Source organism: Theropithecus gelada, chromosome 7a, assembly GCF_003255815.1.
Source record: "Theropithecus gelada isolate Dixy chromosome 7a, Tgel_1.0, whole genome shotgun sequence".
Classification (NCBI taxonomy): domain Eukaryota; kingdom Metazoa; phylum Chordata; class Mammalia; order Primates; family Cercopithecidae; genus Theropithecus; species Theropithecus gelada.
Genome location: NC_037674.1, coordinates 53,645,474 through 53,660,481, shown reverse-complemented (window position 1 = coordinate 53,660,481; position 15,008 = coordinate 53,645,474). Strand labels below are relative to the sequence as shown.

Sequence of the window (15,008 nt, the reverse complement as noted above, 5' to 3'; positions counted from 1 at the left end):
TGGGTGAGTCAGTATGGTCCCAAGGGGCCTCAGTCTCACTTCATTTATTCTACCTAGGGCTCCCCCTTTCAGAGCAGGGCCTCTGAAGCCCAAAGAGGTCAGGCCCAAGGCTGAGACAAGCTGGGCCTGGATCTCTGTCCCCCTTGGCTACAGGTTGGGGCCAGGATCAGGCTGGGTCTTCCTGTGGCTCGAACTGCTGTTTAAAGTTCTCTTGGCAGCCGCAGTCAACATGGGAGTAGAGCCCAGCCTTGGAGTAAGAACATGGACAAATGTAGGTTCAGATCTCAGCTCCACCACTTTCCAGCTGGCTGGGGAGTGGGGAAGGCATGCAGCTGACACAGTGGCCATGTGCATGGTTGCGTGAGTGGACATTGCCACTCTACTGTCCTCTACTGCCACTTTTGTGACAGTAGCTGGGCTAGTGACTTCCCTTCTTTGAGCCTCAGTTTTCCCCTCTGTACCAGTCATGGATGTTGCCAGTCATGGATCTGCCTCACAGGTTCATTGCATGTGAAGTGTCTAGCACACCACCTAGAACGCAGCCGGTGCTCCTTCAATGCTAACTTTTATGGTTAATGTAATATTGCAATTATTATTGCATCTGGGTGATCTTGGGACTCAGTCTCCTCATCTGTAAAATTGAGTTAATATGATACTGAGGGCCCCAGCTGCCCACACCTGGTACCAAAGTCCTCCCCACTTACCAGCCTCTCCCTGTGGCTGGCTGGCTGACTGCCCTGTCCTTCCCAGATGCCTAAGGACAGAGCCCAGAGAGAGGGAAGAAAGAAGGAGGCAAGGAAATAGATGTCTCACTGTCTGTCCATCAGTTAGCAATGGTGGCACCAATTTTCATAGAGAAGGGCCTCTCCCCTGGACTGTGCTCTGCTAGACTGACCCTTTCATCCCTGGCTCCCTAATATCTCCTGTCAGGGGCAGGACAGCCCAGGGGGCATAACCAGGACCCTGATCCGAGAGCCACCCTGCCCATCCCTAGACTCCCACCAGTGAAGCCCCTGACACTGCCCTTCCAGCCTCAGTGGGAGTGCCTGTAAACTAGGAAAGTGGACCAAAGAGCTCCAAGTCCCCCACCCCACACCCACCCATCCCCGAGCCCTCCCGCACCTTCATACTCGTTAGCTAGAGTGAACACCGGGCGCCCGTCCCAGCTCCACTGCTCACTTCGCCATGACCTGAGGCAAGCTCCTTAGCCTCCCCTGATCGTTCCCTCCCCTGTAAAGTGGGGATAGTCACAGAACCTTCCTCATAGGGCCGTTGAGAGTATGAAATGAGTAAATGAGCCCAGAGAGAGGGAGCAGACACCAGGTGGGCCCTGGTGTCTGCTGACCCAGGGGAAAGACTTGATAGATATTAGACATTATTAATGTTTCCCAGGTTCTGTAGTGAGGGTCTGCCTCCTTTCTGGTCAGTTGAGAAGAGCCCACCCTCCCTGGCTATCAGCCTAATCCTGTCCGGTCACTTCTGACTGTCAAAGCTCCCATCCCTTCCTGGGGTGCTCCTGGGGACAAAGAAGCCCCAGGTTGTGGAGATAGAGATGAGAGAATAATCGGGGCAGACGATGGCAAGGGACAAGGTGGGTTTATGCTCTGCCACATCTGCCCCCAGGAGAGAGGCTGGCTGGCCCCTGGTCTGTCCCTCCTGGAAGTGGGGGAAACCCCAGGTTCCTGCCTGTGTGTGCCCCACCTGCTTACAGACTTATGACCCATATTTGGGGTGCAGAGAGGAGGGAAGAAGCTCTCACTTTGCTATGAGTCACAGCAGAGTCTCCTCCCTCTTCTCGCCTTCCTTGCCCCGTAGCCCTCTTGGTCGCCATGACAGAGGGGTGCTGGGAGGGAGAACTCCTGTGGGGACAAAACCAGAGGGTGCCAGAGTGGGTACCATGTCCGGGCTGGGGGGAGCGCCTCCATGTAGGTCCAGGTCCTGCACCCATTGCTGTGTGGCAGGGCGGGGTGGAGTCCCTTACAGGTCGCATGTCTGGACCCAGGCACATTTCCTTGACGTGCAGCTAAACACAGGTGGGGACAATCGGTGTCTTTACTGACTATTTTACAACTTTACTGGGCCTAGAAAGTGGGGCAGGGGTGTGGATGTATTTGCCCCTTGGCAGCTGGGTGTCTGTTCCATCACAGGCCACCAGGCTCATGCTGAAGCCCCTTCAATCACCCTTTTATCTCGCCCACTCCCCAGCCTCTAAATGAGGCAGACAACATCCCTGCTTTGCAGATAGAGAAACCAAGGCCTGCTCATGCACTTGCTCATTCACAGGACTCACCCTGGGCTGCCAGCCACACTGAGGGTAACTGGCACCCCCAGGCAGTGGAGGTGTCTAAGGGCACTTGGGATCTTATACCCCTGGGCCGTCCCCTTCGTGAGTAAGGCTAGCTAATGTCCACCACAAAGGGAGAATTACCAGCAAGGCCTTGAGCTTTGCTCCTGTTTACACTTCAGTTCCCAGTGCACACGGCTGGCTTCAGGAAAGACCGCCAGCTCTTCTAAAGTGGGTCTGGAGCCAGCTCTCTGGTGGGACCGGGAAGACGTGTGTGGGATGCAGAGTGCGGGCAGGTGCAGAACCAAGGCCCACGGAGGCAGCAGCCCTGCGTTCACCAGTCAGAGACCCACTGGCCTAAGGATGGGAGGATGAACATAGTAGCCCTGAATTTGTTCACGATGCTTTCCACACTTCAGGCATTAGCTGGCATTTATCTTTAGCCATGAGGCATGCACGTACACCCCGCTCTACTTTCCGCAGGTTAAGTAAATGTGAGGACTCTGCTGCCAAGTGTAAGCATAGAAAGAGAGCTGGGCACTGGTCTGCTGAGTGGCCTGGGTAGCTCTTGGGAGAGAGGCAGTGATAAGGCGTGGGCCTCAGGACCATGCCTCCACCTTATCCCACCCACCCCACTGTGTGCTCTGGGGTTTTCTGCCCCAGCGTCTTGGGCTGTGATGTGTGGAGTCCCTGCAAGCTGGCTGGCCAGGGCTCCTTCCTCCCAATGCCCTCAGCCCCTGGTGTGGGGAATGGGTGGGTACTGCTCCCTGCACCGCCCGTTCTGAGCGTGTATGTTTGGGAGGAGGGGTGTGTGGAAGTGCAGAGAGAGGTCCACAGCCTGTGAGTCACTGGGAACTTCCTGAGAGCGCACCAGGCCTTTCTCCCCACTCCTGATGAGCCACCACCACCGTGCAGGTATTTATGGCTGGTTTTCACGCCCCAGCAGGTGGTGTGAACACACTGTGTCTGAGTGTAAACGCCCATGTTTTGATTTGAGAGTGTGGGGAGCCCTCCCATCGTCTGGGGCCTTCTAGATCTCTCCACCTCGGGCTGCCGGCCTGAGCCACATCGTTTATCCCATAGAGGAGAGCCCACCCAGAGGCCCTTTATCCAACCCTAAACCGCTTATCACCAGAGCCAGGCCTGGCTGCTGGTCCTGGCTCCACCGGTGCAACTTACCTCACCCCTCTTAGCCCTAGTTTTCTCGTCTGTGAAATGGGCACAGCAGCCATGTCTGTGTTTGCTGGAGGGATTGAGGGAGCCAGCCAGCACTGTGTCCCTCAGCTTCCGAAGTGGCCAGTGAGAGGCCAGCCTGGGCTCAGCTTAGCTCTGCTCTGGGGCCCATTTCCTGTCATATTCCGGGTCCACGTCGTGGGCTGTGTCTTGCTCTCCTGGTGTCACTAGCACCTCCACCAATGCCATCCTTATTTCCAGGTGACAGAAATACCACAGGCAGGTGGTGGGCTCAGAAGAAGCAGATAGATGCTCAAGCCTGTCTGGGGACCCCTGGAACCAAGGTACCCCTCCTCGGCCACCTGCCCTGCAGGCTCGGGGCAGCCATGTTGAGGGGGTTGTGCTTCCAGGATGGCCTGGGCAGAGAAGGGATAGAGAGAGAGGGCACAGCCCGGGTACAGCTGTGGCTCCTCCAGCACAGCTGGGAAGCCCTGAATAGGAGCTTGGGTCTTTTGCCTGTGGACTGATGAAGGAGCTGAAGAAAAGTTCTGCTCGGGACACCTACCCTGACACACATGAGAGAGACACCCCACACACGTTTAACGTGACACATACCACAGAGCTCTACAACACAACACACACGACAGAGACATCATACACACATTTAGCACGACACATACCACAGAGATCTACAACACAACACAGCTACGTATCCTTCCTAAACTCCCCCAGAGTAGATACATTCGCAAAGCAGACACCGCTGCCCCAGCTGGACTCATGGTCACAAGGGCTGTCCCCTGTAGGGCTCATGAGTGCCGGGCCCTGCCCTGCGACTCTGATGGATTCTCCCATCGTGTCCTCACCACTCTTTGGAGCAGGTGCCACATTCAGGAATGAGGGCAGAGCAGGGAGGGACTTGACCGTAGTGCTCTGCCCAGCAGAGTCCACATTTCAGGAGGTCCTTGAGCCATTGCACCCTGCCCCCGTTTCCCTGTTTACAGCTGTCACCCCCTGCCCCTTCCCATGCTGGAGGAGGATGAGGTGGGAATGAAAAGTGTCCTCCTTGGAGGCGGCAGCAGACTCTTGGGAAGGAAGTTTTCCCTTGGGTTTGCTGCCCCTGGGCCAGGGCTGTGGCTGCTGCTCTCTGGGGGGTAAGCCCTGAACCATGGTGCTGGGGTGGCCACCTTCAGTACCCCCACCTCCATGCTCCCCATGTGATGAGCGAGTTTGTCAGACACTTTGCCCATAACCAAAGGGATAGCATGCCCAAGAATGGCAGGGAAGGGGGTGGCAGGCCAAGGAGCCAGGAGAGCCCCTACAGAAGCTCTGCAGGTCTGAGGCTCCCAGCTTTCCCTTCCGCCATCCAACCCCGATGGCCCATGGGCCTCTTGGCTCCTCCCTGGAACCGGACCATTGCTGTTGTCCCAGCAGCCCTTATGAAGGTCTGACCTAGACAGGGAGGGGAGAGGGCCCTTCCCACTGCGGACCTCCCTACCCTGAGGTTTGCTTCTGTCCTGAGTCCTGCCCCAGGGCCCTGGGTCTCCTCTGACCCCGTGGACAGCCATGCTCTCCTGCCTGGTTCAGCCCACAGCACCTGCTCCCCTGCTCCCAGCATCATCCAGGGGACCTGAAAACATCTCCATCCCCTTTCTGACCAGGCCACCCCGATTGATACTGTAAGTGCCAGCCCCAGCTGCCCCCACCCTGATAAGCGGGTGACAGACGGGCAGGTGTCCAGGGCACAGGGAGTTCTTGGGCAGGAGGAGAGCTCCTGGGAATGCCACCCACCACACCGCAGTGGCTGTCAGAGAGTGCGCTGAGTGTGAGTCTCTGTCTCCTCCCAGGGCTAAGTCCAGCGGTGTGGGGAGAGGCACCAAGCCCAGGCTCTACAAGCTTCCTTGCTGACTCGCTGCATGGCCTCAGGCAGCTAAGGCACCTCTCTGTGCATCTGCAAAGAGGCCTCAGCGGGATAGACCAAGGCTGCACAAGTGAGATAAGGGGTACAGAGAGGACCCCTGGGAGAAGAGGCTCAAAGCATATTTGATAAGAATTTTGGGATTCCCTCTTTTCCTCTGGGAGAAGGGAACCACTTGCAGAAGTAATGTCTTGCTGGGGGATTTCAGGACCTGGAGAGGAGCCTGTCTGCTGCCCAAACCCAAGTGGCAGTCCCAGCCTTGCTCCCTGTGAGGTATGGAGCAGATTATGGGGGATCTGAAGGGCTTCCTAGGGCCAGGTTGGGGAGAGGGGCACCTTCCCTACACCCAGACTGCCCTCCTTGCCTTCATATGGCCCTTGGCAGAGCTGAGCACTCCATGGGCACCTAAGTATCCAAATTAGGCCGCCTGGAAGGGAACATCTCAGAGAGACCCCCGGCCTGAGGGAAAGTGGGCTTCCAAGCTCTTCACACAGAGGAGCCAAAATGCCAACCTTCCCAGCTGCTCTTTCTATCCTCCTTCCTCCCTCTCCCCACACCATAAGGCCTCTCCCTGTTGGCAGCTCTGACTCCGGAGGCCTGCCTCTGTCTCCCTTCTCCACTCCCTGGGGGTGGGGGTGCCCTGTGCATGGTGAAGCCTAGGATGAACCAAGCCCTGGCAACTGGACACCTTCCCCCTCCGCAGCAGTCTGCCTCCCACTGCTGTCCTGGACTCAGGTCTTAATGGAGCGTAAACAGCCAGGCAGAGGGAAGCCTCATTAGGCCTGATCTAATTAGGAACCCCTGAGATGGGGGTGGAAGGCGGAGGTGGAGGAGCACCCCATTCATGAGGGCCTACTGTCCACAAGAAATGTCACACGCATATGCTCTTAGAACCCTTTCCACAACCCTCTAAGATAGGCATGAGTATCCCCAGGTGGCATGAATGGAAAGTGGCTCAGAGAGGGCAGGTGACTTGCCTGAGACCACTTCGCCAACAGGTGGCTTCCCTGGGATGTGCACCCTGAGTGTCTGACCCCAGTGTCTAGTTCTTCCCAGCATCCCAGCTGGCCTCAACCTATCAGGCTTGGCAGGACCTCTGACATCCTCTGTCGCAGGTTTGTCCAGCTGCTATCTGAACCCACAGTGCTGGGACAGTCACAGCCCCGTTTCTGGCTCTCTGTGTCTCTGGGCCTCCTCTCTCTCCCAGCACCACCTGACTCCACAGTGGGTCAAGATGGTGGGAGACGGGGTGTGGGGCCAGCCAGGCTCTCAGCCTCCTACCACGCCCACCCCTCATCTGTCTCCTTCTGTAATCAGGGAGGGTGTAGGGGGAGCCCATGCAGTGCCAAGAGGCCGGCCGCCCCTTCGTTAGTCTTAGCTAACAAGCTGTTTATGGGTGCGACATGACACCTGCTTTCTTCTTTATAACTTCAATAATTTATAGGCATATTAGCGGCCAAGCAGCCGCCCTGGGTCCCAGCCAGACGGGCCGGGGCGATGCAGCCGGGTGCCTCTGCCGATATTTACTCTCTCCCACCATCAATTATTAAGGAACCCTCCTTCATTTTTGCACATAATTACATGCACCGTTATGGTTCAGACTCCCCTGCTCTTAATCTCTCTGGAGAGGGGCCCAGCCTGCCCAACAGGGCTGAGATGGCGTGGGGACTCATCGGCTGAAGAAGGCAGGCAGCCACCCTACCTGGGCGAGAGGTGGTGGCAGCCTCAGCCCCGCACCCTGCTCTCAGCTGAGCTGGTGCTTCCTTGGCCAACAGCGGCCTTCCTCAGGGCTGGCTGTCTCTCCCTCCTCTCCATCCCAGGGCCCAGCCTTTGCACCTGCTGTTCTGCCTGGAGCACCAGCCTCCACCTTCTGTGTACCTGACTGATCCCGACTCACCCTTTGGTTTCAGCTCAGCCATTGCTTCCTCCTCGATGTCTTTCCTGTCTGCTGTGTGTGTGCAGCCTCACCCCCACTTCTCCCACCTCAGCCTGGATCACACTAGGTTGAGTCTTGCCTGCCAGACCATGGGCTTTGGAGCCCAGAGAAAACTGTGGCAAATGTTTGGCATTTGATGAATTAATTAATTAATTAATTAATTAATTAGGAGATGGATGGATAGATGCCTCCACCTGTCTTACCACCAGTCAGCCCACTGAAGCATTTGCCTTCACCCTCCTCCTCCAGGAATCCTGTTTGCTCCACCTCCTCCGGACTCCTCCAGACTCTCCTGGTCTGTGCTGAGATCCCCCAGTGGGCACCAAGGCCTGGTCTCTCCATCTGTGTCCCCAGCACCAAACAGAGGACAGGTCAGAATGGAGGGAAGGCACATCCTGGCAATCTCAGCTGTCAGTGTGACCTAGGGAAGTTGCTCACCCTCCCTGATCCTGTTTCCTCACTGCTAAATGAGGATAATAATAGTCCCTACTTTACAGGGTGTGATTGAGGCTTGTATGAGATAATTTTGTAAAAGCACCTAGTATGTGGCCTAGCATGCCAGAGGTGCTCAAGTAATATCCTTAACCTCACCTGTTGTCTGTCTGTGAATTGAGCCCATGTGAAAATGAACCATACTGAATTATGTTGGATTGAATTGTCTTATTTACACCTTCTCTTGTCCACACTTCCTTGTTTTTAGTCTCCCCTGCCATGTAGCTGGCACCAGGCTTGGCTCACAGGGTCTCTGCAAATATTCCAGGTTGATTAATCAAGACTTTGCAAGTCTCTCAAGCCACACCGATCGAGAGAAAGGAGTGAGTGTCTCCCAAGCCACAGAAGAATAAACTGAGGCCAGGGAGATAATGTGGACTCCTCCAAGTTAATGACAGAGTGAGGAACCAAGCCCTGGCTTCCCACTAGACTGGAAAGCCCAGGAATATCTCCCTGGATTCTGTGCACCTCAGTTTCCTCCCATAAGAAGAGACAATAATAGAAGGGAGCCCACAGCATTGCTGAGAGGATTGAGTGGGCTGCTGAGTGAGTGGATAACACACTTAGAACCACTGTGCTGCTCATGGTGTGGGGTTCAAAGTGTGGGGATCAGGATAGGCCTGACTGCCACCTCCCCTTCGCTCTCCCTCGAGGTGACAGTCCTCTGGAATTGGTGTTAATCACTGTTCTGCATGTTTTAATACTATTCCTATATTTGTAGGTATCCATGTTCAGTTTATAGGGTTTGGGGCTTGTTTTTAAACTTGAGATAAATGGTATAGCTTGTACATATGTTTTTTCCTCCACATCGTGTTTATGAGATCACCTATGCTGATGCAAGTAACTCCAGCATAGCTGTTTTCATTGCTGCATAGTATTCCATTGTGCGAATGTACCACGTTCTGTACATTCTTTTTCCTGATGATGGGCACTTAGGCCCATCCTGTGTTTCGCTATAACAAACAATCCCGCCATGAGCGCTCCTCTGCTTGCCTTCTTGTGCTCATACTTTAGGGAACTGCTGGGTCGTAGGGTGTGCATCTTTTCACCTTTACTGGATAACCACCAAGTTGCCGTGCCATTCCTTGCCCCCCTTGAGAGCAGACACTTCGCCTGCCTTATCTCAATGCCCTCGCCACACTGGGAGAAAGGAGTTATTATACCCATTTTACAGATGGAGCATGGGTTTAGTTATCTATTGCTGCATAACAAATCACTCCAAAACTTAGCTTAAAACAGCAAATATTTATTACCTCCCAGTCTCAGTAAGTTGGGAATCCAGGTGAGGCTTAGCTGGGTACCTCTAGCTGAGGGTCTCTCACAAGGCTCCCATCTAGACATCAGCCGGAGCTCCAGTCGTCTCAATGCTCAACTCAAAGAGGAGCTGTTTCCAAGCTCACTCGAGTGGCTATTGGAAGGCCCCAGGGCCTCATGGGGGGTTGACTAGAGACATCAGTTCCTTTCCATGTGGGCTTCTCATAACATGGCAACTGGCCCTCCTCATAGCAAAAAGCAAGTGATCAAGAAAAGGTACCTAAGATGGAAACCACAGTTGTTTTGTAATCTAATCTCACAAGTGACATTGCGTCACTTCTGCTGTATTCTATTCATTAAAAGTGGGTCCATTGATCCAGCCCACACTCAAGGGGAGGGGATTACACAAGTAGGGCAGGGACCACTGGGAGTGGGCTTAGGGGCTGCCTATCACTGGGCAACTGAGACTCAGAGAGGTAAAGTGACTTGCCTAGGGTCACACAGGAGTCAGAGACAGAGTCAGAACTGGAACCTAAGACTGCCTGGCCCTGATGCTGGGCACCTTTCAAGCCACTATGCTGTCTTTGACTTAATAACAGGCTCCGACTTAAGTTAATAAACAAGTCTCCTGCACAACAGAACTTAAGGCAAGTGCTTAATGAATGGATTGCTAATAGCGCTGCCTGTTTGCACACATTAGCTCAAATTCCCCCTGACATGATCCATGGGGACAGCCGAGCCAGGCTCTCAGAAGGAACCTCTCTGCCAAGCACAGAGCCCGAGTTCCCATGGAGCCAGGGAGTGATCTCTTTACATTTTCTATTTGTTTTTTTTGTTGTTGTTTTTGCTCCTAATTTAATTTTTTTAATGGAGTGCACACTTCCTTGACTTCTTAAGAACAGCTAACTGCATCCTAACTCAAGGTCAGGAACATTGGGTGTTTTCCTGGAGGGACTTCAGCGGGTAGTGCTGAGGGACGCTTCACTGACTGGCCCCAGACCAATTTCTTGCTTCTCAGCCACTGTAGACACAGCAGCCAGGCCACCCGGTGCAGAAGGGCTTAAGTTAATAAACTTAAGTGCAGAAGGGCTGTGGCAGCACTGAGTGGGGGCCAGGCCCAGACCTCATTTCTCTGCCAGGGCTTCTGTCATGAGTCCTCCAAGAGCCTTTGGGCCTCCCCTGATTCCCGGTGAGATTCCCAGTAGGGGAGGCTGCTGGCTACGTTACTTCTAGACAAGTGACATGTCACTGGTGCTGAAACATTTCCACGGAGGCATGGGTGGCCAAAGCCCCAAGGTGAGAGAGGGTAAGAAGTGTGGATTCAAGAGTATCCCTGCCCCCATACCCTGGCCCTCCTCTCTAGGGGAATCCACTGGGCCTTCCTGATTAAGAGACTTCAGTCAGGTGTAATTTACAGACATCAGACCCTCTGGAATCAGGGCTCTGGGCTGGCTGTGGAAACTGGAGGAGGCAAGATCAATGCATGCCCTCAGGGTGTTCCTGATTCTCAGGGGACAGAGAATGTGGTCCAGATGTCTCCGAGTCAGAATGCTGAAAGGGACCTTAGGATACAGTCCTGACTTTACAGAGGAGGGGTCAGGAGGCAGCCAGTGACCATGACAGTCAGTATGATCACCTAAAAATACCTGTGTTTATCAGGCTCCTACCGCATCGACATCAGGTAGATACCAGCCACACATTAAGTCATGAGACCCTCACACCACCCCCATGAAACTGACATTATCTCACAGAGAAGGAAACTGAGACTCAGGAAGGTGCCCAGGGACACATAGCCCCACCTGAGGGGAAAGTGAGGTTCTCAGAGCAGGTTTTTGGAAGGAAGGGGACACACAGGGACTTGAATTGGAAGGGGAGAGGATTTGAGGGGCTGAGAAAGGTGTCGATGACAAGACAAGCATGAAGTAAATGCCAGGGAAGAGGATGCCCCAATTCAGGGGGTGGGCCTCCCACACCCTTGCCCTTGAGTCTTGGCCTCAGCCTACACCCACCATGGATGCTCCTTGGGAACCTGCATATCTCCACACCAACTTGGGCCAGCCACTATGGGAAGAGGACCCCTCCAGGTGAGCCCCTCTGCCTTCCCCATGTTGGATGCTCCATGCAGGATGTGGAGGATCCAGACTTGGGCAGCAGTGGATGAGGGACTTTCCTTTAAGATACCCAGGCCTGACCCTTTGTGACATGCTTACATGGGAAGCTCGTGTCCTTAAGTCCCCTCTGACTCTCGAGGAGGGGGTCAGGAGGGGACAGGAAGGCTCTATACCTGGCCACATCTCCAGGACCACCTCCAAGAAGGGACTGTCCCGCTAGCCCCTTCAGGTGTTTCCATCCCTGGCTGGCCTCCACAGTGCACCAGCACACAGCCTGACCTATGGATTTTCTGCCACTTCTCGATGTACTTCACTCTAGCCTAGTACTTCATTACACAGCGGCCCCAGCAACCCCGGCATAGAGGGCTTTGGGTCGCTGTGGTGGCTTCTGGAGGCTACATGGCCCCCAGCTTCTGGGCTTCAGCCTTTTAGGGGCTCAGGGTCATCCAAGGAGCCCTGAACTTAGAGACCCCCCAGGGCAACCCCTCATTGCATAGCTGGGGAATCTTTGGCCCAGGGGCTGTGATCCCCTCAAGGTCATACAGCAAGTTAACAAGTTAACTTGTGGCATAAAGTAGAACACGGGGTCCACCTGAGCACCCAGCTCCACAGGGCCCACCAGCTGGATGTTGGTTCCACCTCACTCCCCCAGCCCTGCTCCATGCCCAATGCCAGCTGCCCAGCCCCCACTCGCCACCCAGGCTCCTGGTCTTTGTTTTTCTTGCTAATTAGAGGTCTCAGCAATGACTCTGCTGTCCCAGCCATTTTAGAGCCGTCATTAATTTCAAGTGCCTTCAGAAATAATCATCATCGTAAAACCCTGCGAGCTACTGGGATGCCAGTGGATAGGACCAGCATAGAGCAGGCATGTAGGCAGGCCTGTGTGTGCCACCCTCTCCTTTATGTGCCTGGGGGACCCTTGGTCCTCACCCCAGCTCCGCCGCCTGCCTTCTCAGCCTCTTTGTGAGAGGAGAGCAGGACTAACATCAGATACACACAGAGCTTCAAAGCCCAGCTGTAACTCATGCACAGAGTGAACTTGAACAAGTCACCAGCCCTCCCAGAACCTCAGTCTTCTCATTTGTACAGTAGGGACAGCAATGCCAATCTCGCAGAGAGACGAAGATGTGGAGTGTGGCTGAGTCTGGCTTATAGTAAGGGCTGAATACATGTTGGAGGGCCTTATCCCCTCCTCCTGTGTTCCCCGGCAAACCCATTCCAGCTTCTCTGCTTTGCAGTGAGCAGTCAGGCTGGCTCCTTCCAGCCACCGGCTCCTGCTTTATTGGGACTTGCTGAGTTCTCAGCCTGCAGCCAGGGTCTGCTGTGTGCCCACCTATGAGACACGCAGTCTCAAACCTGCTCTTGGGAGCTCCTAGTGTAAGGATAGAGGGAAAAGACTGGGGCCCTGCCTCTAAGGTCATTTCAGTCTGGGAAGAGGAGGCAGGAATAGAAGAGATGGGTCTTGGTTAGGTTTTAAAGCACAGGTAGAAATCAGGGAAAAGGCATGGCACGAGTGGGCCAGTGGCCTGGGGTGCGGGGAACATTCTTCAGCTGTAGCTCCTGGACGTGATCCCCTGGTTGTGCCAGAGAAGACTTGGACTGGCCATTCCGCTGTGTCACATTCTCCATGGCCCTGGGACCCCTGAGAGGACTCTGCTGGGAACCACCCCACCAGACAGGAGAGGAGAGATTCCTCTTCCACAGCTCATGCAGAGGTGACTGGTGGGGACCCAGTGACAGACCCCCTTTTCCTGGAGTCTCTAGGTGACAAGGTCAGGGGCCCATACTCTCACCAGGCCCAAGCTAGACCCTAAAAAAGCCCTCTCCTCCAGGTTGTTCCCCCAAAGCTCCCCATCGTTTCCATTGGAATAAAACAGGGAGAGCTGGGAGAGGTCATGTCTTTTGGAGACAAAGGGAAGGGGTAATGGCTTGGATGCCATTGACAGTGGAGAACCGAGGCCAAGGGGCCCGTCCTCCCAGACACAGCTCTGTGGTCATCCCTGCTGCCTCCGAGGCGCGGAGGGATCATTGAGGGCGCCAGAATACCCCAACCCAGGACCCCAGAATACCCCAACCCAGGATCCCAGCTTCCTCCGGTAGCACCTGGGGCTTGGGGGGTGGAAGGACTGGTCTCTCCCCCATTTCTCCGGCGAGATCACTGAGGCAGGGAGCAGGTGAGTCGGGGGCGGAGAGATGTGGTGGCCGCGCCTTGCGTGCGTCAGTCACCGCACCAGGAATAGCCCTCGCCCCCGCCCCCGCCCCCCAGCGGGACTGCGCGCCCGCCGGGTGCCTGGCGGAGCCTTTACGCAGAAGCCAGCGAGCGTCTATTCCTGTCGGGCTGGTGGGAGGAGGCGGCGCGGGAGGGCGGGAGCGCACGGGTAGCTCACAAACAGCCGGGGTGGGGGGGCTGGGGAGTCTGGAGAGGGGTCCAGGCAGCGCGGATTTGAGGGACCGGGGAGCCGCCTGCGCTGGGCCCTGAGAGGGAGGGGGACTCCTGTGCTTCCCTCCCCGCTTCCCCTCCCCGCTTCCCCTCCCACCTGTAAGTCCTTCTGCCGAGCCTGCCCCCTGCTGGTCCACTCAGCCCTAGAAGGCGAGTCCAATTCCCTTTCCGTGCCTTGCTGTGTGTGCCTTGCTGGCTGTGTGACCATGGGCAGAGCCTGGAACCTCTCTGGGCCTGGGTTTTCCTCCCTCTGTCACAGGGGAACAATAGTGCCTCCCCCAGAGTTGCTGGAGGGTGAACATACAGTTCACAGTTGAGCATATCATGGACATGTGCTAGGAGGCGGCTCTAGCTAGGCCTAGGATGAGGATGGGAGACAGGAGAAAGTGCTCCAGACAGGACTGTCCAGAGCAACGGTGTGCCAAAGAGCCTGAGAAGTACCCAGAAATGGTGGAGCTGGAACAGAAGGTCTGTGCAAGTCTTTGGGCTGTGCTTGAGGCAGAACAGCGAAGAAACAAGGTGCTGTTGGGGGTGGGGAGAGGTCCCTCCGTGGCAGCCAGGCATCTCTGCAATGATGTCGGGCAGGGGGTGTCACTGGAAGTGGGATTCCAGGGTCTGCCCCAGAATCGGAGAGGCTTTAGGCTAGATCCCCTCCCCCAGCCTCAGCTGCCCCTGTGGACTCAAGCTATTAGGATTATTCTTGTGCTAATGGGTTGTTCCCAGCAGTGGAGAAGGGATGCCTGTGCCGGGTGGTGTCAGCATTGATGGTTATTCTAATAAAACTGGCTTGGTGTTAAAGGGTGTCTGGCTTCAAGGAGATGGAGGGGGTAGTACAGGGAAAACAGGTGAGGTCCTGAGAGTGGTAACCTACTCTGCAGGCTTTGCCAAGACATCCCTGCTGGCCTAGTTTCTGTATCTGAGTTTCAAGGAGGATCTGGATCTCCGAGGAGAGGTCCCATTCCTTGGGCCCATCTGAAGTTGTGGCCCCAGCCGAGGATCCCCGGGACCGTTCCGGGAGGAGGGAACAGTCAAGCCCAGACGGAGGCTCTGCGCTGCCCTCTGCTGGCCGCTGGGTGCAGAGCCTCCGGACGGAGCGGGTCAGAGAGGCCTGCCGCCCTCTGCTGGGCAGGAAGCCAGGCTGGGCGGGGACCCTGGCCGCGAGGAGGTACGCGAGACCCCGCTCCTGGGTAGAGCTGCCGGGCCAGCGCGGCTTCCTCGCCGTCCCCTGGAGCTTCCCATTCTGACTGACTCGCCCTCCCGCGCCAGGATGTGGACCCTGCAGGCTCACTGACTTTCCGAGAAGAGGGAACAGGGCCAGGACGGGGGCTCCCGGTCGGCCTCCTATGCCGCCCTCCAAACAACCCTGTTCGGGTGGGGAGCCCTGTCCGTCCTCGTGCGTGTGT

General features: G+C 55.7%; 1 protein-coding gene across 12 annotated transcripts in view; it reads left to right on the top strand.

The window, feature by feature from the left end:
- Nucleotides 1-15,008, top strand: part of LINGO1 (leucine rich repeat and Ig domain containing 1) — a 207,255-nt gene that overhangs the window by 171,511 nt on the left and 20,736 nt on the right. The window contains exon 1 of one of the 12 annotated variants that reach the window (XM_025390113.1): nt 14,002-14,073. The exons of the other annotated variants lie outside the window; for them this stretch is intronic. Coding sequence (XP_025245898.1) covers nt 14,053-14,073 — 21 coding nt within the window. The 5' untranslated portion in view covers nt 14,002-14,052. Of the gene's footprint in view, nt 1-14,001; nt 14,074-15,008 lie in introns of those variants that run through there. 12 annotated transcript variants of the gene reach the window in all.